This window comes from Hoplias malabaricus, chromosome Y (genome assembly GCF_029633855.1).
Source record: "Hoplias malabaricus isolate fHopMal1 chromosome Y, fHopMal1.hap1, whole genome shotgun sequence".
Classification (NCBI taxonomy): domain Eukaryota; kingdom Metazoa; phylum Chordata; class Actinopteri; order Characiformes; family Erythrinidae; genus Hoplias; species Hoplias malabaricus.
The window spans coordinates 73,459,119-73,485,934 of record NC_089820.1 but is presented as its reverse complement, the minus strand read 5'-3'; the positions used below and the strand labels follow the sequence as shown (position 1 = coordinate 73,485,934).

The following is a 26,816-nucleotide window of genomic DNA, read 5'->3' as shown; positions in this document are numbered from 1 at the left end:
CTGGATTTTGGGTCATGATACATTCCGGATACAACTCCAGATGTTTATTTAGCTTTTACACTACTGTGCAAAGTCTTATGCACCTGAAGTGATTTGGGGTTTGAGCATGAAGTGATAGAAATTCTATTGTTCTTGTAAAGATTTTTATTCTATTATTTTTCTGCATTAAAGAATATTGCACAGCCCAAACCATGAGTCCCAACGATATGTAGTAGGCCCCTCCTGCTACTCAGACACAGGCATACACACACACACACACATATCAACAGCCTCAAGGGGGCGCTACAGTGAAGGTTAATGTTTGTCCTACATCTCTCCTACCACCTGAGGTATAGAGACAAAATCTTTTTCCCCTGATTCATTGGGACCTGGCAAATCAAAAAGGTACATAGAAGCCTTAAGCTCCGCCCCCTTTTTTTGCTATTATGCATAATTTAAAAAAAACAAAATATTTTGTGGATTTTTGTCCAATTCTCTTGTTATTAATACTATTTAAAATATCTTCTCATTGATCATGGCTCTTGTATAAAATAATGTACAACTACAATAAATACAAAATTATAAATAAATACAGTAACAGTAAAAGGATTTTTTCCCCTAAAAAGTAGTAGCTGTGTTGTGAGCGAGTGTAAAGAATAAAGTTTGGTTACAGATGTTCTCCTTGATCGTATGGGTTTGTTAAATCAGCTGCACACTTGTTGACGTGTTGATGCCATTAAAACTGTAAACCTGTTGTAAAAACTCTAAAAATCTATGCATTAGTTTATAGTGTTTTTATTTTATATAAAGATTAAAAAACGAAAGAAATGAAACACACAGCATTTTTCCGCGAGAACCTGCTGAGAGCCTCGGGAGTGAGACAATCGCAATCAAACCACGGCAAATGAACCATGAGACGAGTCATTTCCCCAACACTGGGTCTTTTATTTTTCAGAGACGGATGATGGAGGAATCAATTATTGCAAATTATCACACTGGCTAAAGGAATGAAAGTATAATGGGCACCTAAAAAACGAAGGCCATTTCATATCCAGGAGACAGGTTCGCCTTAAAGAGCATTTGGAGCATTAATAGCAATTTCCATGCCATTGGGACAAAAAACACAGAAAGGGAGAGTGTGGAAAAAAAAAGCTTTGGCAGCCTCTTATTTTCACAGCCTGTTATTTTAGACAGAGACAGTCTGTAATCAAAGAGAGGGAGAGAGAGAGAGAGAGGGAGGGAGGAAAAAAATAACTTTCAAATCTTAAGCTTCGGTGACACCCTCCATCTGTTCCAAAGGCATAATTACACTCTCCGCCCGAGCCCCATCATTATCAGCAATGGGGGGAAAGTGGAATGAGTTACAAACGGGAAAAGAATAATAGGCAGAAAACGCTCTGATTTAGAACAGTGGACGGTCCCAATGCTCCTGACGTTTTCCCTCTCACCTGTGTCACATACCGTACTTAAATGGGTCAAATTATTAAAAATTCCTTGTTCAGTGCGTGTTCAAATTAATGTGTGGGTCCACCAACCCACACACTGTGAAAGACCACCAAGTCAGTTTTCTGTGTGTTGCATAAGTCAGAAAACGTACTGCTGTACGCTCGGGGTCGGGGTGAACAGCGAGCGGCTCACTATCATTTAAAGGAACAGGTGCTGAAAGAGGGCGTTCTGAACAGGGCTGTTTAGACGGGGAGAATGCTGCCGTGGGGCTTTTGGGAACTCTTCGGCGAGGACGGGAATGTGTCTGATATCTTTAGTATGGGCCATTAAAATGAACCAATGTCTGAGCTTTGCCTGAGAGAGTGGACTAACATCTGTATATGTATGTGTGTGTGTGTGTGTGTGTGTGTGTGTTGTTAACGCTGATGACCCCTGACAGGTCGTGATCACCTTGGCGATTGTTACCGGGCGCCCGTCGCCAGTAGCAAAGCTCACCATCACGACAACCATTCAGCTCCATTGAGCTGGGCTTAAAGTGACAACATTAAAACTGGACCCTCAGGCTCAACAGAGTCAGGATTACAGCGTGGCTCACTGGGTTCTGTTTAAACCTCAATCAAAGAGACATTTTCAACTGTTTGGGAATATCAAGAGTATTTGTAAATACTCATTTTTTCAAATCAAATGTAGATCATTACTGAGAGGCGGACAACTCCCCCTTACCTTTTATTCATTCATTCATTATCTGTAACCACTTATCCAGTTAAGGGTGGCAGTGGGTCCGGAGCCTACCCTGCATCATTGGATGCAAGGTAGGAACACACCCTGAAGGGGGCGCCAGCTCCTCTCCTTACATTTTATTCATTCATTCATTATTTATCTGAAACTGCTTATCCAGTCCAGGGGCGCGGTGGGTCCGGAGCCAACTCTGAATCATTGGGCGCAAGGCAGGAACACACCCTGGAGAGGGCACCAGTCCTTCACAGGGCAACACAGACACACACACACATTCATTCACACCTACGGACACTTTTGAGTCGCCAATCCACCTACCAACATGTGTTTTTGGACTGTGGGAGGAAACCGGAGCACCCGGAGGAAACCCACGCGGACACAGGGAGAACACACCAACTCCTCACAGACAGTCACCCGGAGCGGGTCCCTGGAGCTGTGTGACTGCGACACTACCTGCTGCACCACCGTGATTTGAAATTGTATTTATTTGAAATATATGGAAAAACTGAGATACAGGGTTTTATCGGACTTAATGATGGCAGCATCTTGTTTATCCTCTGTTTAACAATTGAATGAGAGATCGTACCCCAAGTGTTCATTTAGCAGTGTCCATGATCAGCCACAAGTTTAAAACCAAAGACACTGATTGACACTGATGTGTTAGAGAGTGTGTGTGTGTGGGTTAATAATCAATGTCATGGACTCCCATTATAAACACTTGGTTGCAGTATAAAGGGATAATGAAGGATGCCATAGACTCACACTGATGCCCTGTGGACTGTAGATTTGACCGGCAGCGAGACTGTCATTATATCCTCCTGCTTGACTGATAACATGGCGAAGAGTATCCACCTGGAAAGACCACCAAAAACACACAATGTAAATAAAAAAGAAAACAACAGAAACAATAGAGCAGGTGAGAGAAGAGAGCCTTGGCTGAGAGACACTGGCTCAGTCAGGAGAAAGGTCAGAGAGATAGCAGCAGGCCTCAGGGAACAGGAGAAGGTTATCAACAAAACGTCTCTGTCTGTTTTACACAAACACAACAATAAACCCGACCTGCTTGTGAACTGATTATGAAACATGACACGGATCACATTATTCCGAACAAATGAGCAGTGGGACGGGAAGAAACCAGGAGAGAAATAAACACGTGTTTCACAGGAGCTTCTACTGACTCCTAGCTCACTGGGATAGGAGGAACAGCATTTTAATTGGGTTACTTAGGAAATAAAAATATACTAAAGAAACTTGAGTACACGGCATAAAAAGGTACTGTGAGAGTGAACGTAAAAAATGTATTATTTTAGATACTCGGGACAATACAAATCCATCGAGTAAATATTAGGAATGGGCGGAATCTCAAAATATTATCACCGTATACGGTATTAACGTGGGTTGGGGGTTGCACTGTCGGAGTGTGTGACCCTCATGTGAGTGTGGGTTGAATGAAGGGTTTTCGGCGTGGTGCAGTTCAGCTCAGCACAGCTCTACAGTGCACACTGTCATGTGCTGACGATAAAATAAAATTCTGAGAGCAAATTTCAGTGACTGGTTCTAGAGGAACAGAAAATAAGTGAAATAAGACACTGTTTAGAACAGGCCCTTGTGGTTTAGCACACCACAGCAGATGATTTTCCAGGGAACTGAGGCTCAAACCACACATTTACAAATAAAGCCTCATATCTGTGAGCACAAAGTCGAGTGAAGTGAGTATTTTGTCTCTTTTTGGCTTCATTTCTCTCTCTTTTAACCCAAACTTAGCGCTAAACTCAGAACTGTGGTGGGCTACTGGGCTTGTGTTTTTCTCCACCAGATTTCAGAGTGTGACATCACCAGTCAGTGAGCTCCCACAGTGCCCCCTCCCTGTGGCTCTCTTAAATGTACATAAATTAACTTTTTGGCTGTGTTCTTAAAGACACGGAACAGAAATCTGACACCACACAAACTTCATAAATACCACCCTCATGTTGAGGTACTGTCCACCTTTTTAAATACTGCAGTATACAGTATTATTGTTATACCACACAACCCTAGTAAATATGTGCAGGTTTATATTAAATAACTAAGAAAACTACTATTTACTACTGATTTCAGAGTAGTTTCCATTTTTAAAGTACACTTTAAAATGTAGTTCCATTTTAATAACTGTAACCAAATGTCCTTGTGTTAAAGGACGGCTGTGAAAGCACAACATTCACACCAGAGAAACTAGTCAGAAAACACTCCCTTAGGAAACTGTCCGCTGAATATATTAATATTCATGAGGAACCAAAGCCTGAGGAAAGTTTATTTAAATGACAAAAGGAAAACCGAGAGGAAGAAGAGTGAGACTTGGGGGATGAAGAGTGTGTGAATGTGTGTTTGTGTTTGGAGAGAGAGAGAGAGAGCCTGGCAAGGTCGAGTGACACTAACACTATGACGAGAGCTGAGCTGTGTCCAACACTGTCCACTGTACTCTCTTCAATTAGAGGTTGACAATAACTGAGGTTTGTAATCTGCTCGGGGCAAATGCTAACCTCCACAAGGTCAGGAGACAAAGTATTCAAACAAAAGATCACAGGGAAGGACTGTCCGGAGTGATGGGACGTGGACACATGGAAATGTGAAAACAATGTAGCTACAATGTGTAGATGGTGCTGTGGTCACACACTTCAGGTCTGTCTCTAAACCAAGTGCTCCATCTACACAGCGTCACTGTCCACAGAAAAACGTGTATCTCCAAGTTTGTGGACGTTTAGTTTCATGATGAATGGACCAATAGAAACGCTCCAAAATTACTTGGAATTAAATCTCTTTACATTGACTTTTATTGAAAGATTTTTCCTTCTCCTGTAAAATTACTATTTTAGTGAGGCACTCTTTTCTTTGGACAGTGACGACATGCTACATCAGGGCTCAACTGTGGAAAATGGCAACATCCTTGCTATCTTCCTTGCTGGGCTTATATCTACCGTTGTCCCTAGTGTTGTTCTTACTAGGCGAGGACTCAACACTAAACCTGAGTATTTAATAAAAGAGAATAATAATAATAATAATGGCTATGCAATAAAAATTCTAAATGTCTTTATGAATTTAAGCTGATTTTAAAATCTGTATTTTCACATTTTTTAATGAATGTGTATACACTGGACACACTTAAAAATGACGGCTCAACAAGGCAAAGAAAACGGTTCTATATAGAACCCTGAGCCTTTGAAGAAGTATTTGCATGATTAAAGGATTCTTTGCATCATAGTACCTTTTAGAAAAGTGTTCTATTCAGCACAATCTGGTTCCTTTATTTTAACAAGCTTAACATCGTAACCATAGAGGAACCCTTTTTGGTGCCATATATATAACCCTTCTATAAAAGGTGCTGTATAGAACCATCTACATTCTCCATCAATCTGAAGAACCCCTTCATGATGCAAAGAACCCTTTAATCATGCAAGTTTCTTCAAGTGCTCAGACATTGATATAAAACCATTTTCTTTAATAAAAACCCATTGTATAACCATAATTTTTTAAGAGTTGGTCGAGCTACTTCCAGACTACACAGTGTAAGTGCAGCCCCTGTTGAGCAGTGGACTGAAGCCATTGACTATTAGAGATCTGTCAATTTAAGAAAGGCGGTGCTAAGTGTAAGTTCTTTAGTTGTTTTTTTTTGTGATGTTTCTTTGTTAAAAAACAATATAATAATAACAATAAAAATACATGAACAAAAAATATTTTAATTATAAATAAATAAATAAATACAATTCATTTTAAAAATTGTGACATGAGGACCTCCCCCGCTCAAGACCAGTGGTCTGTCTGGTTCTCAGATTTTAGGGGTGCAACGATACACAAATTTCACAATACAATACATATTGCTGGTTTTGCTCCACGATGCAATACATTTTCAATACAACATGGAGAAAGAACATGATTTTAAAGTCCCTTTTATTTTTTGATGTAGAGGTCAAAGAGGGCAATACAAATAAAATTTTAATTTAAATTTAATATAAAAATGTATTTAAAAAATGGGGACATGGTGCTAACACAAGTTCTATCTAAAAAGCAGAGCTTTAAACTCCCAGTTTTTCAGCACTGACCTGCTGCTCTCAGAGCCGCAGCAAAACAAACCCCCTGTAGGAGGGACTGTGACTCCATTGGCTGCTGATTGGCTAAATGACGACCAATGAGAAGCGCGTTCTCTGTTTAGAAGCCGTGGAGTATCTGCCCCTTACTAGGGGTGAGAGATAGAGAGAGAGCTGTGTGTGTCTCAAACCATCGCCATTAAAGTGTGACCTCCATAATACGGAACAAAACGTGTCCGGTATCGGTTCATATTTTAGAGTATATTTTACGGGACGGTTAGCAACACTAGTTCCAGCCCAGTCTGGTTCTATCCGCTAGCCATTTCACATCCAGTTAATCATCCAACCAAAACAATATGGCGTAGTTTCCCATAAGGCATGTATTCGATTCACAGCTCGTATAGTATCGAAAAAAAAAAGAATAATACAATGTTTATTGTGACACCCCTATTAGACTTAAACACGATTTCCAAGACGTCTGATACGTATGATATTATTAAGGCATCATCAAGATTACTTTTAAAACCATTTGAACGTGTTGACCCTTGAACACCCCCCACCCCCCAGTAACTTCAGTCTTAACTAAACTTGAGTTTTCATTACTAACTTTAATATTCACAATGAAATTAACATAACATCTATATTAAGTATTGATGAAAAGCTTCTAAGTTCATTATTAATTTAAGTAGATAATAAACTCCCTTAAATAGCCGCAAGGTCTTAAGTGAGGTCTTGTGGCGCCCCCTACCTGTGACTGAATGTTGGCGCCCACATGAGCCCCCTGGTACGAGTCTCCATTTAGAGACTGAACACTCATGAACAAATCCCCAGAGTTGGACAGGTTAAAAGAACCAGCAGAACCTGAGAGAGAAAGAAAGAAACAGAGGGAGGGAAATGGAGAGAGGGGAAAAGAGGGGAAGAAAGTGAAGAAAGAGATTATAGAGTCATGCACAGCACAGATAAAGCTGTTAGTGAAAAGATTTCTTCAGCAGCAGGAAATACGTGAAAGTGATTTAAAAAAAAAAAAAAAGCACAAATATTTTGCTTCAAAAGTTTGGAATCAATAAGAGAGGAAAAAATTAATAAAATTCAGTAGAGAAAATGTTTAATAAAAGGTAATTTCAGGACTAAAATTACAGTAAAGTCATATACAATACAATATATCCTCATATATAGTCCCGCCTTCACTCCACCCTCTTGTCACTGTCTCCATCTGTGTCCCCTTTGTAATCCTGCCCCTTTGTTATCTGTTTCAGGTGTTCTTGTGTGTATTAAAGTTCCTTTGAGTCTGTACTTCTTTGCTGGACGATTCCCTTTCCCTCGCCCTTGCTTTGCTTGTTTGGTTGGTCTGTTTCTCTCCTCTGTTTCTCCTTCCTTTCGTGTGCTTCTTTGGTCTGTCTAGTTCTTATTATTATTCTACTCCTTGTGCTTCGTGTGATCATCTGGTTTCTCTCTCTCTCTCTCTCTCTCTCTCTCTCTCTCTCTCTCTCTCTCTCTCTCTCTTAGTGTCTCTTCTTAGTCTGTTAGTTCCTTTGTCCTCCATTGTCAGTCCTAAGTCTCTCTATGATTCTGTCTCTCAGTCTAGGTCTCCATATATCTCAGTATCATTATCCAGTCTTTGTCTCAGATCTCTGTTAAAGTATCTCTTAAGTGTTATCTCAGTTCATTATGTGTTCTAAATAAAGTACTGTGTTATAGGGTTGGGGTCCGCCTCCGTCAGTCCTGACATTTCAAGTCAAATTATTTTGCAATTAATGAATTACATAATAAACATGATATACTTCTTAAATAGTTTGTTTTTAATTGAAGTATTGAAAACTAAATTTTTAAATGGTATACATTTGGATATTAGGTTTATTATATAATTTTATGAGGCAGAGAGGTATTTTCTGAGGAGAAGATCCGTGGTGAGGTCACGGCCGAGTCGTTTAGGAAGTGCTAATCGAGTTAGGGTGGGAATAAAGGGAGCTATTTGCACTTTAATGGACGACTGATCCCCACATGTTTAAGACAGCAGCTCTTTAACTTCGTTTCCCTCAAATAACCACCGAGCTCTAATCGGATGCACACGGGTCTCTAATCACTTCAGGGAAGTCCACAATGTCCACCAGGTCACGGCTTGGACATTTGCGACCACAGGCCAAAGTATCTGGTCAGTCCTGGGGTTAAATGACAGTGTTGAGTTGATTATATAAAAGTACATAAGACCCTTCTCTACAAAGAAGCGACCATTACTTGGCTCAATTTACAACAGCAGTCTGAGATTGAAGATTGAGTTTATACTCCACAGAGTGGGTCCTCCACATGTGGACAACTTTGTTATAACGAGGACATCACAGATTCAATCCCTGATGAGGCCTCAGCTCCACTGCATGGTTCCTACTCTACAAAATGTATCTAGTGTTGTCTCAAATCCCAGTCTCTAACAGGAACAGCTGGCTTTGGATGCCACAACAACAGAGGTGGTAATGTTCAGCCTTGTTTACTCATTTTGTATTGGCGTGTCGTTGTTTTTGTTTGGGACTGAACACAGTTCCGTCATCAGTTCAGACAGATCAGTAGAGTTTGTTCGTTCTTTGTTGCATCTTCTTTGTTTTCAGCATCCTTTCATCAGCCACTGACCCAGTGATGACTCTCTCTGGACACTCAGCACTTTACAACGTTTACACGTCACTGTTTAGTCCCTATCCTGCTCAGTCTGAACCATGAAAGAGCAGGGACTTATAAAAGAACCCGGGTCCAGAATCAGGACCACATTTAGCTGATGGAGAAGCAGAATTGTCGGGTAGAGTCAAGTAGGGACCCTGCAGTGGAAACTCGCCATACGTAAAGGAAGGCTGATTAGGGCAGAGTGAACTGAAACTGAAAGTAGAGAGACTTGTTATTGTGGTTCAGAATAGAGATGGAGTTAAATTAGGATTGTTATTGATCCACAAACTACTGAGATCTGTTTTTGCCAGAGGTTTTCTAACGCTAAAAGCTCTCTCTAATGAGTATGGCATGTTTAATTCCTGGGTTAATTTTCAATTATTGGTATGGAGTCTAATCATATACAGACTTCTCTGTAGTATTTCCCAGATAATTAACTACGACCTGTTGGGAGATCACTGATGCTTTATCATCAATGTTTTAAAACTTGGTCAGTTTCACACATTCACTCACACTCAAACCTGTGGACAGTTTCAGTCACTCCACCAACACACACAGACACAGGGAGGACACACCACACTCTTCACAGGCAGTGGCCCAAGGTGAGGTTTCCTACCCTCCTTGGGAAGTTACATAGTGCAGTTTCTGAACTTGCCAGGGAAGCAACGACAGCGGCTCTATTCTCCCCATTACAGCTCAGTGGAGCATCACAATGATTTTGAAGCTGGAATTTTAAGGTAAAAATACCACCTATTGTTGCTTTAAACTGCGGTGTCTGCCCGGCTTACAGTGGAACTTTACAGTGGAAGTAGCTTTCTGTTGGGTGTAGTGAAAGTCTTATGAACTTATTGTAACTGTCCAATGAAAAACAGGTATCTCCATGTTTGTGGATTTTCAGTTTACATCAATATGAACACAGCAGCTGCCATTTACTTTGTGTGAACATTTCATGATGAATGGACCAATAGAAATGCTCCAAAATCACTTTAAATAAAGTCTTTTTACACTGACTTCCTTTGAAAGTTTAGAAGTTTTTTTCCTTCTCCTTTAAAGTTACTATTTTGGAGATAAATATTTTTCTTTAGACAGAGCCTGGGATAAGGGCCTGAACTCAGAGTGAGTTTGGGTGAGAACTCAGTGAAATCTCCTGTCCAAAAACTCACCGGCTGAGTTGGGGGTTGAGGGGGAGTTGGCCTGGCTGCCCTGAGCGGAAGCGGTTGCCGCAGTAACAGCTGTCCGAGCAGCATACATGTTCGCCTCCTCCTGGAATTTACCAATGTTTTTCTTATATCTGATCCTCTTGTTTCCAAACCAGTTAGAGACCTAGAGGACACAGGAATAAAGACAACATTGAGTGAGTGAGTAATGATGGAGACTGTAGAGAGTAAAATGAGATGGAGACTGTAGGGAGTGAGATGAGATAGAGAGTGGGATTAGATGGATGCTGTAGAGAGTGAGATGCGCTGGAGATAGTTGATAGTGGGGTGAGAGGAGACTGTAGAGAGTGAGATGAGACAGTTACTGTAAATAGTGAGATGAGACAGAGGTTGTAAAATGTGAGATGAGATGGAGACTGTAAAGAGTGAGATGACATGGAGATTTTAGAGAGTGAGATGAGATGGAGACTGTAGGAAGTGAGATGAAATGGAGACTAAAGAATAAGATGAGACAGGTTGTAAATATTGAGATAAGTGGGAGATTGTAAGGAGTGAGATGAAATGGAGACTGTAAAGAGTGAGTCTTAGGCTGCAAATAGTGAGGTGAGATGGAGGTTGCAAATAGTGAGATGAGATGGAGACTGTAGAGAGTGAAATGAGCTGGAGACTGTAAATAGTGAGATGGAGTGAAGACTGTGAAGAGTGATATAAAGTGAACCTGGGAGACTGTGATGGAGCACTTCTTGGCAAGCTCCTCCTTGGCCTCTTCGCTGGGGTAGGGGTTACTGAGGTGAGAGTAGAAATACTCATTCAGGATCTCCGTGGCCTGTTTGTTGAAGTTTCTCCTCTTTCGTCTGTTAAACAAAACACAGTGATAAACAGAACAATCTGTTTCTCTGCATACATTGGTACATCCCTTTCCCCCAATTCTTCAAATCTCAGGACTCCCACAGAGCAGGTATGATTTAAGAGGTGGATGATTCTCAGCACTTCATTGACATTATTGGGGCAGTGGTGTGTTAGCGTATGTTGTGCTTGTACGAGTCAATCAGACACAGCAGTGCCGCTTGAGTTTTTAAACCCCTCAATGTCACTGCTGGATTGAAAATAGTCCACCGACCAAACACATCCAGCCGACAGTGTCCTGTGTCCACTGAAGGACTAGAGGACGGCCAACAGAAATTATGCAGCAACAGATGAGCTACTGTCTCTGACTTCACATCTACAAGGTGGACCAATGAAGTAGGAGTGTGTAACAGAGTGGACAGTGAGTTAACACAGGGTTTAAACACTCTAGCAGCACTGCGGTGTTTGATCCACTCGTACAAGCACAACACACACTAATACAACTTGACAGTGATCCTGTGTGGTCAGTGGAACTGAGAGAGTGGAGTGGAGTGTGTGTGTGTGTGGTAAACCTTGCGTCTAGGAAACGGGAGCGGAGGATCATCACGGCTTCACACGTGCTCTGTTTCAGCTGCATCTGTATGGAGCTGAACTTCCTGTGGATGATGCCGACCATGCGCTCAATTTCTTTCGGTGAAATCGGCCTCGTGCGAGACTGTTCACGGAGGAGGTTCATCACGTGGGTTGTGAACTCGTTACATGCCTAAAAAACATGCATTAAATACAATAAACTAATTGACAAATTTAATACAATAATAAAACCTTACACTCTCACTTTTTAGGAACTCCTCAAATTGACTCCAGAGATGCTGATAAAAACCCAAAGCCTTGAAATGTTGGTGAGTATTACTACACTAAATCATCATTCATTCATTCATTCCTCATTTATTTGCAAAAAAATAAATGTCCTTTATGTCGCTGCTGTAGTCGTTCGCATGCTTGGCCACTGGAGGTCGCCTTGGCTAATGCACTAGTTTTAGTGGGTGAAGCATAACAACATAAATAAACTTTTTTAAACAAATTACCTTGTGCACCTTTTAATCACAAACTGCAATGGAATATGCATAAAATAACCAACTCTTAATAAATTTTATTTATATGTATATAATATGGGCAGCACTGTGGCGCAGCAGGTATTGATGCAGTCACACAGCTCCAGGGACCTGGAGATTGTGGGTTCAAGTCCCGCTCCGGGTGACTGTCTGTGAGGAGTTTGGTGTGTTCTCACTGTGTCTGTGTGGGTTTCCTCCAGGTGCTCCGGTTTCCTCCCACAGTCCAAAAACACACGTTGGTAGGTGGATTGGTGACTCAAAAGTGTCCGTAGGAGTGAGTGAATGTGTGAGTGTGTGTTGCCCCCTCCAGGGTGTATTCCTGCCTTGCACCCAATGATTCCAGGTAGGCTCTGAACCCACCATGACCCTGAACTGGATAAGCGCTTACAGATAATGAATGAATGAATGAATGAATGAATGATTTAGGTAATTTGGCAATTTAGTTATGGCAATTTAGTCACCCCAAAACCCAGTTACACAAACTGCACTTCCACTCCGGGACAATGAGGAGCACATGCTTCCTCTGGGTCATAAACCAATAACCTAACATCACTGGACAGCTTTCAGGAGAAAGTGATGCCAATGCTGTCTAACACTGTCCTTGTGATAAGAAAGGGGGGCAATCCACTGCACCCAGGGCTCCCGGCCTTGGACAGCTGGGGCAACAGCATGGACTGAAGCAGTCAGGAGCCATAAGAAGTGCTTGTTTTGGAAGTGGACCCCTGAAGGGACGATGTCTTGTGGAGCTTTTCCACTGCAGGGTCGACACTCTACTCTACTGTACTCTAAACCCACATGTTATACTGTCTGCATTAGTAACTGATCTGTCTCCCGTACTTGTCTCTGATCTCAGACCTGTTCATATTTCTCCAGCTCTGTGTGGTAGATCTGCCGGATCTGGGAGAGCTTCGCTCTGTAATCCGAGTGCTCTGCCGAGTTGTCTGAAGCTCCTCCGCTTGCAGCCGCAGCCGCTGCAGCTGCAGCCGAGCCACCTCCTTTCTCTGGCCCTGACACGCCCTCAGCCAGCAGCATGTTGTCCAGACGCATCAGCTGGGGGTCCGGGGGGTCTTCTTCCTGAGCCCCTCGGATACTCAACACTGCACAGAGAAAAGAAAGGGAAGAGACACTGGTGAGAAAATTTAGGACTCACTGTCCTCCAATACTGCAGAGAGAACACCGAGTAGAGAAACTACAAAGAAACATGAAAGGAGATGGGAAAGTGCTGAGAAGCTACTGAGAAATCAATCCTCAGATCCTCAATACAACAGACAGGAGAAACTACAGAGAAATAGAAAGACTCTGTGTTTATAATACTCTGGTGATACTTAAACACCACAGGGAGAGAATGGTGAAATGGAGAAACTACTAAGAAACTTCAGAGAAGTAATGTCTCAGTGTCCTCAAAGCCCTGGACATACTAAATACTACAGAGCAAACAAGAGGAATGAGAAACTGATGAGACCCATTTAGTGTTTTTCATGAATGCATGTGGTGTATCGTGATTTTTTTTGTTGCGGTATCTCTTGCTCTTAAGAGAGCATCTACATGGGTCTCATATTTACGGCCTCATAAAAATAAAAGAAAAATCAATGTCCAGACTGGAATAATAAGTGTGATGGAGCTCTTGGTGGTTTCTCAGTGTTCGGAGCCTGATAAATGACCTGTGTTTTAATAGCTCTCTTCACTGGGATAAAAATCTGAGCTCAAACACAGATCCTGGCAGGACACGAGACGATAAAACCACCATTTCATCGACTCGCGACGAAACGTTGAGTAAATAATTATGACCCGGGCCTCGTTTATCTTCAGCAAATGGAACGATGAGACTCAAACGAGACAGAGACACATTAAACTAACTGTGTCAGCGCAAAATTCCACAAAAACACAAGCAAAACCAGAGACAGGGTCAGAGTGAGTCTGTCTGGTCCAATCCCACAGAAGAGCAACTGCAGCACGCACTGCTGAAAGAATTAACACTGCTCTGATAGAACCGGGTCAGAATACACACTACTGAAAGGGTTAACACTGCTCTGATAGAACCGGGTCAGAACACACACTGCTGAAAGAGTTAACACCGCTCTGATAGAACCGGGTCAGAACACACACTGCTGAAAGAATTAACACTGCTCTGATAGAACCGGGTCAGAACACACACTGCTGAAAGAATTAACGCTGCTCTGATAGAACCGGGTCAGAACACACACTGCTGAAAGAATTAACACTGCTCTGATAGAACCTGGTCAGAACACACACTGCTGAAAGAGTTAACACCGCTCTGATAGAACTGGGTCAGAACACACACTGCTGAAAGAGTTAACACCGCTCTGATAGAACCGGGTCAGAACACACACTGCTGAAAGAGTTAACACTGCTCTGATACTCCGGTATATCAAATAGTAATGTGTGAGTGTGTGTCCTCTTTTGGCCACAGTTTGAACCTGAATCCTGCCCCCTGGAGTTCACACCCTCCGACCCCAGACAAGTGTGATCACAAGCCTCACAGGCGTCCTGCTGAAGTGTGTGTGTGTGTGTGTGTGTGGCACGATTTTGTTTGTGAGGATCTGTAACTCTTATCCAGTTCAGGGTCGCGGTGGGTCCAGAGCCAACCTGGAATCATCGGGCGCAAGGCAGGAATACACCCTGGAGGGGGCGCCAGTCCTTCACAGGGCAACACAGACACACTCACACTTTTGAGTCGCCAATCCACCTACCAACGTGTTTTTGGACTGTGGGAGGAAACAGGAGCACCCGGAGGAAACCCATGCGGACACAGGGAGACCACAACAACTCCTCACAGACAGTCACCCGGAGCGGGAATCGAACCCACAACCTCCAGGTCCCTAGAGCTACGTGACTGCGACACTAACCTGCTGCACCACCGTGCCGCCACCGTGCCCCCAAATTTTACTTTGTGTATTCAAAATATTATACTGTGCACCATGTTACATTTGAGGTTCCAGAGAAAATGTACTGTTGGTTACAATGTTTCAGTATTTCAATGGAGGTTCTCACAAGTATAGCTGGACCAGCTTGTGTGTGTGTATGTGTGTGTAAACTTTGTCCCAATACACACTGACAGCACAAACCTTCACAACCAACATTAACATCAGTGAGGGGCTGGTGCTGATGCTGGAGAATTAGTTCTGGATCCAAACCCCACCCCAACTCCAGAGCATCTAATTTCACCTCAGGCTTTTCTAAAGAGGTTAGAGTTGAGCTCTCTGTTTATAAGATGCTGTTTTTTGAGTGATATAAAGTGTAAGACTCCGTAATAGTACATGATAAATTTCTACCTGATTTTAAACGGACTTAAACTGCCTTGCTCTGATTCTATCTCCCACTAGATGTCTCCCTCAGTTCTCTTTATGGACGAGAGGGACATCAGCAGCTGCTGCCATCACCAGACACTCATCTTCTGACCGTAACAAAAAGAAAGGAGCTGTCGGAGAGAAACAAGAGCATAAACCATCATTTCTGTCTCTGCTGACTGTACGCCTAACATCAACACAAACACAACTCACTATTTACTTATAACAAGCCTAGCGACATCATTTATGGCTCATAATCTGAGAATATGAGCTGCTTTAAATATAAAACCTACAAGGAGTCATGCATTCTCAGTAAAATGTCCACAGAGACAGTGGTGGAGCAGTGTGCATTGTAGGTAGAGATGTCATTGTGATACAAGCCAATGCATTTTAGATGATGTAGATGGATGTAATATGCAAATGAGCTCTCCAACTAACCAATAATGTATAGAAATGCAAATTAAAGGGGTTTAGATTAAAGGTGCCATACTCCCCTCTCCTCCACAGTGGAACACAGTTCTGGTTCTTAATGAAACTTCTGTGACCTTCTTTGGTCTAAACCCCACACTCAGTACTCAGTGCTCGTTGTGCCTGTTTTGCTGCATTTAACCTCGCCTTTGCGCTCTCAGATAAACATGGGTCCAGCGCTGTGATTGGACAGACTCAGACGAGGGGGTGGGGGAATTCTAAAATCTCTAAACTTGATGTCAGCAGCGGAGCAGAATCAGAACGACTCGTTTTATCCCATGTTTTCTGCCTTAGAACACACAGAAAACTGACTGGGGGTGTCTTGTTTCACAGTGTGTGGGTTGGTGGGCTCCAGATCACCACATTAATGTGCAGAAGCACTGAACAAGAATTTCTTCATAATATCCCATTTTGTATAAGCCACAAATCACCATCAGTCCACTCAGGGGTCAATGGTCATATTTAGGGGATCGAATATCTCCAGGGACGCCTCAGAGCTGAGAGAAAAACATCCAGCTTCATTAGTTTGTCTTCCGCAAGCCGTTACGGAGCGATGGAGCGATCATTTTCCTGCACTTCTCTCCTCTCTGAGTTCTCTGAAGTCTGGCCTGATCTCAGCGGACCGAGCTCGATTGTGTCTTAAAGAAATAAAATAATAAAAAACTCTCCCGTCCAATTCCTGCCTCGTCTCGACTGTCTGCCCACTCAACTCTTTCAGCTCAAACAAGTGTATATCAATAACCACACACACACACACACACCCCTAATATATCTCTCTCTGTCTATTTCTCCTGATATTTCCCCCTTATACTCTCTTCCATTCTCTCTCCTTCACCCTACGCTCCCTCTCTCACTTTCTCTTTTGCCCATTGTCCAAATAAAGGTGCTTTATGGAACAAAATGTTGGTTCTTTACCAACACTCTCTGGTTCTTCGGATCAATAATAAAGTGTATCACCATTTTCCATTCCACCTTAAAAGGTGTAGCAGCCTAACCTTGTCGTGCTTAGGAACTACTAGAACACACCTGATGTATGGTTTAGGGCGGAATGGAAAAATCAAAACCAACGCTTTAGGTGCTAGAATGCAACTGTGACACTTTTTAAGGTGGAACAGGCCAGAATCTTCGAAGAACGTGTCCTGAATTTCAGTATTGTTTCTACACAAAACAAACCAATTCACCTAATTAAACCTTTTAAAAGTGCTCAGGAGCTGAAAGACTGAACCCTGCACAGAGGACAGAACCCTGGGGTTCTGTACAGAACCTGTTCATCCATGATCTCCTTCGGACTCACAGATCCAGAGTTGAACGTGACTGAGATCTGGAGGAAAAAAAACAGGATCCAGGCCCAAGAGTGAGCCACGTTCGTCTGGAGAGGGACTCTAATGAGGCAAATAATCATGCACTGCTTCCAAGCATATCCTCCAGTGCACAATTAAATGCATGAAATGGATTAAATAAATACAATAAATACAGATAATCATACAATTCACTTTGCTGTGGCTTAATTACCCCAAACCGACGCCATGCACTTTATTTATTTTGATTCAGTAATGGCATGGCAATCGATTAGACTGTAATGCTGCCAGCTGTTTTCTCTCTCTCTTTCTCTCCCTCTCTCTCTCTCTCTTTCTGTGTGTTTACGAGCCGAGGCTCATGCCCAGTACTACTGCATTGAACTCCACTGTGCTGCGTTAATATCTAAATGATCCTCTCTGAGTGAATATATGCATGTAGGAGTGTTTAATGCATATACATGTGTATTGTATGAGTGTGCAAGCGTGTGTCAGTGTGAGTGAGGGCCCAGTGTGTGTGTGTGTGTGTATGTGTGTGTGTGTGTGTGTAAATGGTGTGTGTCGAGCAGCGCTTCTTGGAAGTCTCTAATGGACATGTTTTCCCTTTTGGAAGCGATTCAGACATGACTTCTCGTTAGACGAGGCTTAATTCCTCTCTCCAGCTGCTGGCTCCTGAGTGCTTCCCTTTTGGTGCAGATTACAAGCCCCCCACCAGCACACAGCCCCCGAGACAATTACACGCTCCTCCTTGCTGCTACAGCACAGCCGCAGGGCGGAGCGATACATCGGTTACATCACGGAGGGGCCTGCTGCATTTAGGGATGCATCAAAACTGAAAATGGTCAGAAATGTCATGGATTTTGAGGTTGGGAAAAAAGGAAGGGCTGCATTACATTAATTACATTGTTTGTAATTAATATCATGAGAAAATCTACCACTATTAGGCATGCATCAACATCATGAAGAAAATAGGTGTGAAAATGTAAAAATATTAAAATAAAAAGAAACACATCTTCTTCTTGGTTAAAAGACAAAAATACCAAGATTACTAATTAATAGCTAGTTGTGATAATGATAAAGATAATCAGTGATACAGAGAGAGAGACACAGAGTGTGTGTGTGTGTGTGAGTGAGAGAGAGAGAGAGAGATAGATAGCAAAACATTCCTACAAGCAACATCATTGGAAATCAACACGTTTGGAGGGGATCCCTAATATACTATTGTTGTCTAACAGACAACAGCACAATTGAGGGGGGCATTCCTGTCATTCTATGAACCAATAAAAATAAAGGGGGCGTTACTGTCTTACCATGAGCCAATTAAAAAGAGGGAGGTGTAACTGTCTTACCATGAGCCAATTAAAAAGAGGAGGGCATTATTATCTTACTGTGAGGCAATATAAACAAATGCGGAGTTAGTGTCTTACTGTGAGCCAATAAAAACAAAGGGGGTGTTACTGTCTTACTGTGAGCCAATAAAAACAAAGGGGGTGTTACTGTCTTACTGTGAGCCAATAAAAACAAAGGGGGTGTTACTATCTTACTGTGAGCCAATAAAAACAAAGGGGGTGTTACTATCTTACTGTGAGACAATAAAAACAAAGGGAGTGTTACTGTCTTACTGTGAGACAATAAAAACAAAGGGGGCGTTACTATCTTACTGTGAGACAATCAAAACAAAGGGGGTGTTACTATCTTACTGTGAGCCAATAAAAACAAAGGGAGTGTTACTGTCTTATTGTGAGCCAATAAAAACAAAGGGAGTGTTACTGTCTTACTGTGAGACAATAAAAACAAAGGGGGTGTTACTATCTTACTGTGAGACAATAAAAACAAAGGGAGTGTTACTGTCTTACTGTGAGGTAATAAAAACAAAGGGGGTGTTACTATCTTACTGTGAGACAATCAAAACAAAGGGGGTGTTACTATCTTACTGTGAGCCAATAAAAACAAAGGGAGTGTTACTGTCTTATTGTGAGCCAATAAAAACAAAGGGAGTGTTACTGTCTTACTGTGAGCCAATAAAAACAAAGGGGGTGTTACTATCTTACTGTGAGCCAATAAAAACAAAGGGGGTGTTACTGTCTTACTGTGAGGTAATAAAAACAAAGTGGGTGTTACTATATTACTGTGAGACAATAAAAAAAAGGGAGTGTTACTGTCTTACTGTGAGACAATAAAAACAAAGGGAGTGTTACTGTCTTACTGTGAGCCAATAAAAACAAAGGGAGTGTTACTGTCTTACTGTGAGCCAATAAAAACAAAGGGGGTGTTACTGTTTTACTGTGAGCCAATATAAACAAATGGGGTGTTACTGTCTTACTGTGAGCCAATAAAAACAAACTGGAGGGTGTTTCTTTTCCAGTACAGCAGTACTCTGTATTGCCGTCACACCTCATCGTCCTGGAGGTCCAGTGCTAAAGCTGTGGCTGAGAGTGTAGCCGACATGCTGTGGTTGTTAAAGCAGTTCACATTGTTGCGGGTTGTGGAGTGGGGTGGGAAGGGCGGCCTCCACAGTGTTTAAAGGAGATGTGAAGATATAAAGGTGAGTTATAAACCCACTGCAGTCCAGCGCTACACTCAGAGCATGCAACACCGTAAACAAACACTAACGTCACACCCGCTCCCGGGGAGCCTTCAGTGAAACATGTTTAATTAACGTCGCTGGAGTCCTCTGTCATAATTAAGAAGACGAACGGTCCAACAAGGCGTCTGTGAAAGGTCCGACAGCCAGGATGGACCTGGAGTCTGGAGGAGTTTACTGCATTTTCTGGATCTGATCCAGACACACACACACACTCTCTTTCGCTCTCTCTCTCTCTCTCTCTCTCTCTCTCCCTCTCTTTCACACACACACACACACACACATAATCAATGCCTTAACATTAGATATAAACAAATGGACACACACACACACAGAGATTCAATACAGTAATTTTAGTTTTACAGAAATGCACACACACTCAGCCAATAATGTAAAATTATACAGAAACACACACACACACACAGTCAATATGGTACAGTTACATATACAGAACAACACACACAGACTATAGGAAAACATGTACACACACATTTACAGGCATACACTCATTAAAACTGTAAAATGAGGTATACACACACATCATAACAAACACACACACTCACACACACACAAACCCACACACACACACATTGTACTGTCCTGGGGTCTACAACCAGTACAGATACACACACACACACAATTACAGGCACACATACCACACGCATGTCAAATAGCATAACATGAGGTATACACACATCCATCATAACAAACACACACACAAATCTACATTAGTGTTCTTAGTAAACTCTGGTCTATTATCACACAGACCATTTACATTCATATTTAAAGCACTTAACAGACGTTTATTTTCTGGAGCAACTGACAAAAGTGCATTGTGTAGATTTACAATGTATTGGTTTCCAGCATGTGGCGCTGTTTCATGTGAGTAATTAAAAAAAAAAGACAAAATCCTTGTTGTAGTGATTTACAGAATCTCTCCTGAGTTCCCAGTGTGTTAGAAAAACAAACAACACACAGTGGCTTCGAGGAGAAGATTCTATTGTGTTTTTTCAAAGCACTCCAGTCCTGAAAAATAGGTAAACAAAATCCCACATACACATAAAGTGTGTGTGTGTGTGTGTGTCGTCGCTTGCCTGTCGGTGGCACGGTGGGCCTGTCACTACTCAGCAACCAGGACAGACACACACATTAATGTAACATCGCCGTCATTCATTACAGCAACCGGTGACACACTCACACATACACTCACACACACACACACACACCGTACTCTTCAGTATGTCTCTGAGCTCTGGGAACTCTTATCTCCGCCGTGTGACAACCACAAGCTACGAGTCTCTTCACATAAACACCAATCACACCCGCACAAACACAAGCACACACACACACACACACACACACACAAAGGTGTGCAGATTCCCCTTTAAGCAAAGAGTAAGGGCCAAGCTCCAGAACAGCAGAGAAACACGAGAGAGACTGGGGGAGAGATAAAAATGAGGAAGACAAAGGATGAGACTAAGAGAGAAAATGTAACAATGGAGGAAGACGAGAGAGTGGAAAAGGAAGGATGGATGGAGAAATAGGGGACACAATAGATGCGATAGAAAGACCAAGATGGAAAAAGAGAAGAGAGGAAGAAGTGACAGTGGGAAAGGAAGAGGAGAGCAAGAGAAAGAGAGAGAGAGAGAGAGAGAGAGAGGGGTGTCAATTAAAACAATGAACCCCGGTGTGTGGTGGTGCAGACAGCTGGTGAGAGCGGAGTTGACAGGCGTCACTTAGGCCCCTCCCCCTTCTGCCCCCCAACCCCCAGCCCCACACCCCACGTTTGGCCCCCCCTCTTTCCTTCCCAAGTGATGTCACAAAAACCATCACATTTACAGGTTAAATTTGAGTTTAATTTTAATAAGCCTACAATAAAATCAGTAAAGATTTATTCCAGTTAGTGTCAGCTGTCGTAAAGCTCCGTCCAAATTTGTCTCCCTGCAGAGTGTTATAATGACTGACACTGGTTGGAAAAGGCTTATAGATCTTTGTATAGGTTTATATAAGTGAATAAAAGATGCAGTCTGGAGTCCACCACCACACACACTGAGATATAAGAACACGCAGTCAGTTTTCTGCATGCTTGATGTCAAAAAACATGGGATAAAACGAGCCAGTCTGATTCTGCTCTACTTCTGACGTCAAGTGCTGAGACTTTAGAATTGCCCCGCCCCCTCGTCTGAGTATGTCCAATCACAGCGCTGGGCCCACGTTTACATGAGAGTGCAAAGACAAGGTTAAACATAGCAAAACAGACAAGCCGAACACAGAGAAATAAGTGCACTGAGTAAAAACGAACAAAATGAGAACAGAGAAGAAAGAGAACAGAGCGAAAAAAGCTAAAAACCAGAGGTGAAGGGAACAGGTGCTGAAAGCAGCCTTTCTGAACACAGCTGTTTAGACTGGGGGGAAAACACTGCCGTGGGGCTTGTGGGGTTTGATTGTGTTTCCTCGTGGAGAAGGGGAGAATAGTTCCCAGTACATTACCACGCGAATGTGACGTCTGAGAGGACATAAATAAGTAAACGGAGGATATGTGCTCTTTAAAGCTGCTGTATTAAACAGTGTGTCTGTACAGAGTTATATTTGGTGTGAGACAGTTTTAGAGCTTTGTTCTCCTCCAGCTCTTGGCCTCGAGCTTCTCCGGCTCGTTTTTCCGTGAGAATCTTTTGGAGACAGGATCACGAGGGCGAGAGCAATGAGAGGCTCATTCAGCTCCCAACGGCAGGCTGTGAAACAATGACCACACAAAAAACCCAACACAAAAATGTCCATTATCCAGAAACCGAGGTCACTCCACAGTTAGCAGTTAGCAGTGAAGCCAGACACGGAGACGAGAAACGGACGAGAAAACGCGTCTCGCATCAAGTGAAATCATCTTTAATCTGGATTAAACACGCAATATCTCCTCATTCCCCTCTCTGTTCACATTACCAGGCTGCAGTGACTCAAACCTGATTTTGTTTTTTTTGCCTTAATGTGACCAGGTTTTTTCAGGGCTGTGTGGGCATCATATCCCATCATTCCAAACCAGATTTAAATCACTTTGAATATATTCACATTACAAGCTTCATTAATCAGTCCAGATGTTTTGCCCAGATGTGATCTGGCAGATCGTGACAGTTCACTTTCATAAACGTAAGTGACTTGTATCTGTCTGTAATGTGAACAAACCTGTCCCCAAATCTACTCATGCACACATTGATTCTTTTGTGGCTCTGTCCCAAATGAGTCCCTAAGCCCTGTGTAGTGCACGATGTATGTCCTTAAATAACGGCTCCTACACCTAAGCACTGCACAAGTTGTCTATCACACATCTGTTTATGTTCAGGTCTCACCTGCATGGCTCCTTTCTAACATTCAACATTCTGTAGATTTTGGAGCAGAAGACAGAAGTTGTCTTATCCCCCACTCACTGCCGGTGCTGGTGGATGACCACAGAACTAAGCACCTGCGTACAGGCAAAAAGACGCATGAAATTTGATCTGTCCGTTCACATTCATATCACACATCCATGACTAGAATGTGTATGATAACGTAGGACTGGCGCCCCCTCCAGGGTGTGTTCCTGCCTTGCGTCCAATGATTCCAGGTAGGCTCTGGACCCACGGCGACCCTAAACTGGATAAGAGTTACAGATAATGAGTGAATGAATGATAATGTAGGACGAATTTTGCTGAAAATAGTCCAGGAAATGTCAATATTTAATATGCTACATTTTTAATGTCTAGAACCTTTTTGTGACAATGTGGGGCTAAGTCTGTTGATATTAGCACATTACTTCAGTCATTACTGTATTATCGGAAACGGTTTGAATAAAAATGTAGGTTGTTTTTACTATACATTGTCATTGTCTATACAACTGTCACTGTGTTGGTACCTTCAAGAGTCCGTATTCAGTACTTTTAGTTACGGAACATGATTGTACCTTACCTCTATTATAACTACACTTTAAAATAGTGTTGATTTCTAACGCCTCTTTTCTTCCCCAGGACTTGTGTTGTTTTATTTGTCACAGGTCTGTAATGAAATATTAGATTTCCCTCTCTCCTTTTGGAGAAGAGAATGTAATGAACCTTTAGGGAACACAACTGGACTTTAACACCACTGCTGTGCTTTTATAGGAACATTACACTGCGTGTACCTTTAGTGACAATACATTACATGTCCTCTACCTTTATTTCTGACAGTGTATGTATAATCTGTTCTGTTAATATTATTGCAGAAAGTTTGTAATAATTATTATTATTTTTTAATGTAAGGGTAGCGCTAATGTTGCTAGCATTAGTGATTAATTGTTGGTATTAGTTCCCTTTATTTTAGTCTAGGAATATGTATTTTTAAGGTCTTTTTGGGTCTTACATAAAACTCTTGAGAGACGATGAGAATTCAGGGCCGAATTTGTCAACACTGGTGCAGACACAGCCTTTTGAAGAACTGTGTAAAATTGTTTAAAGGTTTTAATAAGCATAAAGGATCCTGTCCCAAAGGGTCCAATCTAGAACACATTTGGATGGGGTTTTGCTCATATTAGAACACTGCTGATGTAGAAATGCAGGGCTATTTCCAGTGACATTAGCAGAAAGCTTGTCTTTTTTTGGGTCCTTGATATTGGAACCTAAAGCTAAAGTCGTTCTCTAGCAAGAAACCTCTGATAAGAAGACCGAGCTTATTTTACTGATGTCTCAGGAACATGTTTAAGGGGTTGTCGTGGCGCTCAGAGGCGTTTGAGTGTAAGATGGAGGGGGCGGTCGATCGTGTAAAACCGGCCCTGGGTTCAAGCCCACTCGGTGCGTTGTGAGCCCGCGACACGTGGCATATTTCATAAGGAGCTGCTCTCTGACTGGAGACGAGTTTATGCGAAAGTAATTAACAGTAATTAATCTTTAATTACCATAATTAGCAGAGTCGCAGTAAATTAAACCACATCTGGAGGCGGATGAGATGGGGAGGAGGTTATTTATTTATTTATTTAATTTATTTATTTATTTTAGGTGGTGGTGTTTGAGGATTCCAAAGCCAGCTGACACATTCTCATCACTCCACTGAGCGGGAAAAAAAATTATGCATTTCCATTATAATCCCCCTTTTTTCCCCCCTGTATCATCCAAACAGCCAGGATTTCCAACCGGAACCGAGCGAAGAAATCATCAAATACGGAAATGAAGCTACATAGTTAGAGTTATATACAGCCACTACTTTGTCCATATAAATATCTCAAGTAGACCTCAACTAACACATAACCTGATCTGATGAAAAATTAATATTAGCTCTTCTCACCCTAGATTAAAATCACATACAAGTAATTACAAATACATAAAAATAAGAGTGCATTCGGAGTGAGGAATATTAGAGATATTCTATTGGATTTAAGCTGATTTCACTTGGTCAGGGGTCTGATCCTCGTCCTGCAGCAGAGTGCAGGGTTAGTTATTTTTAAGAGGAGGAGCAGAGTGTGATTGGCAGCTGGGAACAAAACAACCCCCCAAATTTTTCACTGAATTTCTCCAGGGCTTGGAGAAAATATCTGTATCTGCAAAACGCTGGTCTCTGGTGGCTGCCGATGGAAGTTGTAATGAAGTTTGATGGCTGATGCTGTTTTTTTTCTGGGAGTTTCTGCTCGGAGCTGGGTTAGCGGAGGCAGCAGAATGTGGACCACAGCAAATGGGACGTCCCAGAGGGATCCACTTACCCTGACAGATCCACAGCGGATCACACAGGCTTAACAACACCCTGAGACCAACTTCCCCCAGCTCCTCCGCGGAGTTCTCCTCCTCCGCCTCCGTCGAGGCATCGCTGATGTCCTGTTTTAATTGGCTTCACTGTGGAACGTGAAGTCTGAGCTGGAGAAAACTTCTCTGCTCAGTGTCTCCAGTGTTTCTCACAATTTCTACACACTTTTATTTGTTTCTGTATCAGTTTTTGCTGAGTTTTCTCCCAATCTTTCCTCGTCTCCAGGTCCACTTTTCCATTGAATTCGAGGTAAATGAATGAAACCTGGACTGTTTTTTACATTTTTTTCTCTTTTCCTCCTATATTTTTCTCCTCCATCCCTTTCTTTTCCTTCTCACTCTCACTACTTCTCCATCTTTTCTCTCCTCTGTTCCTCTCTTCATCACTTTCTCTTGTTTCTCTATCTCTCTCTCACTTCCTTGTCCTCCAATTCTTTTCTCTTTTTCTCTCCTATGTTCCTCCTTTTTCATCCTTCTCCATTCCTTCAAATATTTCTTCCATTTCACTCTCCTTCACCCTTCTCCTCTTTCTCTTCTGTCTCTCTCTCACTAATTTCTCCATCTATCTCTGCCTCTATCACTCTCTTCCTGTCTCACTCTCTCTCCTCCATCTCTCACTTTTCTAATTCTGAAAGGGAAAAATATCTTCTTCAGTTTCTTCTTCATAATGAAACACTGACACCTAGTGCTTTGGATGGATCGGAGATTCTAGGGGCCCACTCCATGGAGCATAAACTTGTTCATCCAGGGAAGATAAATTGGTTTGACTCTTCATCTCGTCTGAGCCGCACTTTATGAATCACTAGCCTAAATATCGTTTGCTACTTTATTTGGGGGCTGCAACGTCTCCTCACTCCTTCAAAGGTTCCGTATCCTCCGTTTCTCCTCGTATTTCTCTCTGTGCTTCATTCACCGTGTCCTCTGCCAGATCCTCAGAGTATTTCCTTACACTTTTCCTGCGTTTTGTCATGCTTTTCCGATGCTTCTTGACGTGCGTGGCTTATTTCCGGCCGTGTTTAAGCAGCGAGGCGTTTATCTGATAGGCTCCTGCGTTTGGAAGGAGAGGGGGCTCGTGTGGTTTGTTGACTTTTTTGTTTATTTATTCCGTGTTTTTTTCTCCGGAGAGGCAGATAGGGAAGCGTACTCCAGAACATCCGAGGCCTCGGGGCGTGGCGTGTGGCCTAATCCTTCTTTAATCTGCACACACTCTGAGTAAAGAACTGATTTAACAGTGACACACAAAGCATCATCGAACATTCCCAGCCAAGAGCTGTGTGTTTATTCCATCCCTCCTGCTTTTAAAGCGCATATGTGGTTGCCAGTGCCACCTAAAACATGCTTTTTTTTCTTTTTTTGAGGCTGGGGTTTATTTTGGAGTGTGTTTTGGCAGCAAAGTGCTCAGCCAGTGAATCAAACGTCTGTCATCCACGTTTTAAAATAA

General features: G+C 42.3%; 1 protein-coding gene across 3 annotated transcripts in view; it reads right to left on the bottom strand.

The window, feature by feature from the left end:
- Nucleotides 1-26,816, bottom strand: part of LOC136678170 (pre-B-cell leukemia transcription factor 1-like) — a 78,170-nt gene that overhangs the window by 2,658 nt on the left and 48,696 nt on the right. Inside the window, exons 3-8 of one of the 3 annotated variants that reach the window (XM_066656095.1) lie at nucleotides 12,841-13,082; nucleotides 11,446-11,636; nucleotides 10,746-10,881; nucleotides 10,034-10,193; nucleotides 6,970-7,082; nucleotides 2,923-3,012 (exon numbers count right to left, since the gene is read on the bottom strand). In XM_066656095.1, the coding sequence (XP_066512192.1) occupies nucleotides 2,923-3,012; nucleotides 6,970-7,082; nucleotides 10,034-10,193; nucleotides 10,746-10,881; nucleotides 11,446-11,636; nucleotides 12,841-13,082 (932 nt within the window). Of the gene's footprint in view, nucleotides 1-2,861; nucleotides 3,013-6,969; nucleotides 7,083-10,033; nucleotides 10,194-10,745; nucleotides 10,882-11,445; nucleotides 11,637-12,840; nucleotides 13,083-26,816 lie in introns of those variants that run through there. The other 2 variants (XM_066656096.1, XM_066656097.1) reach the window with 2 other exon arrangements.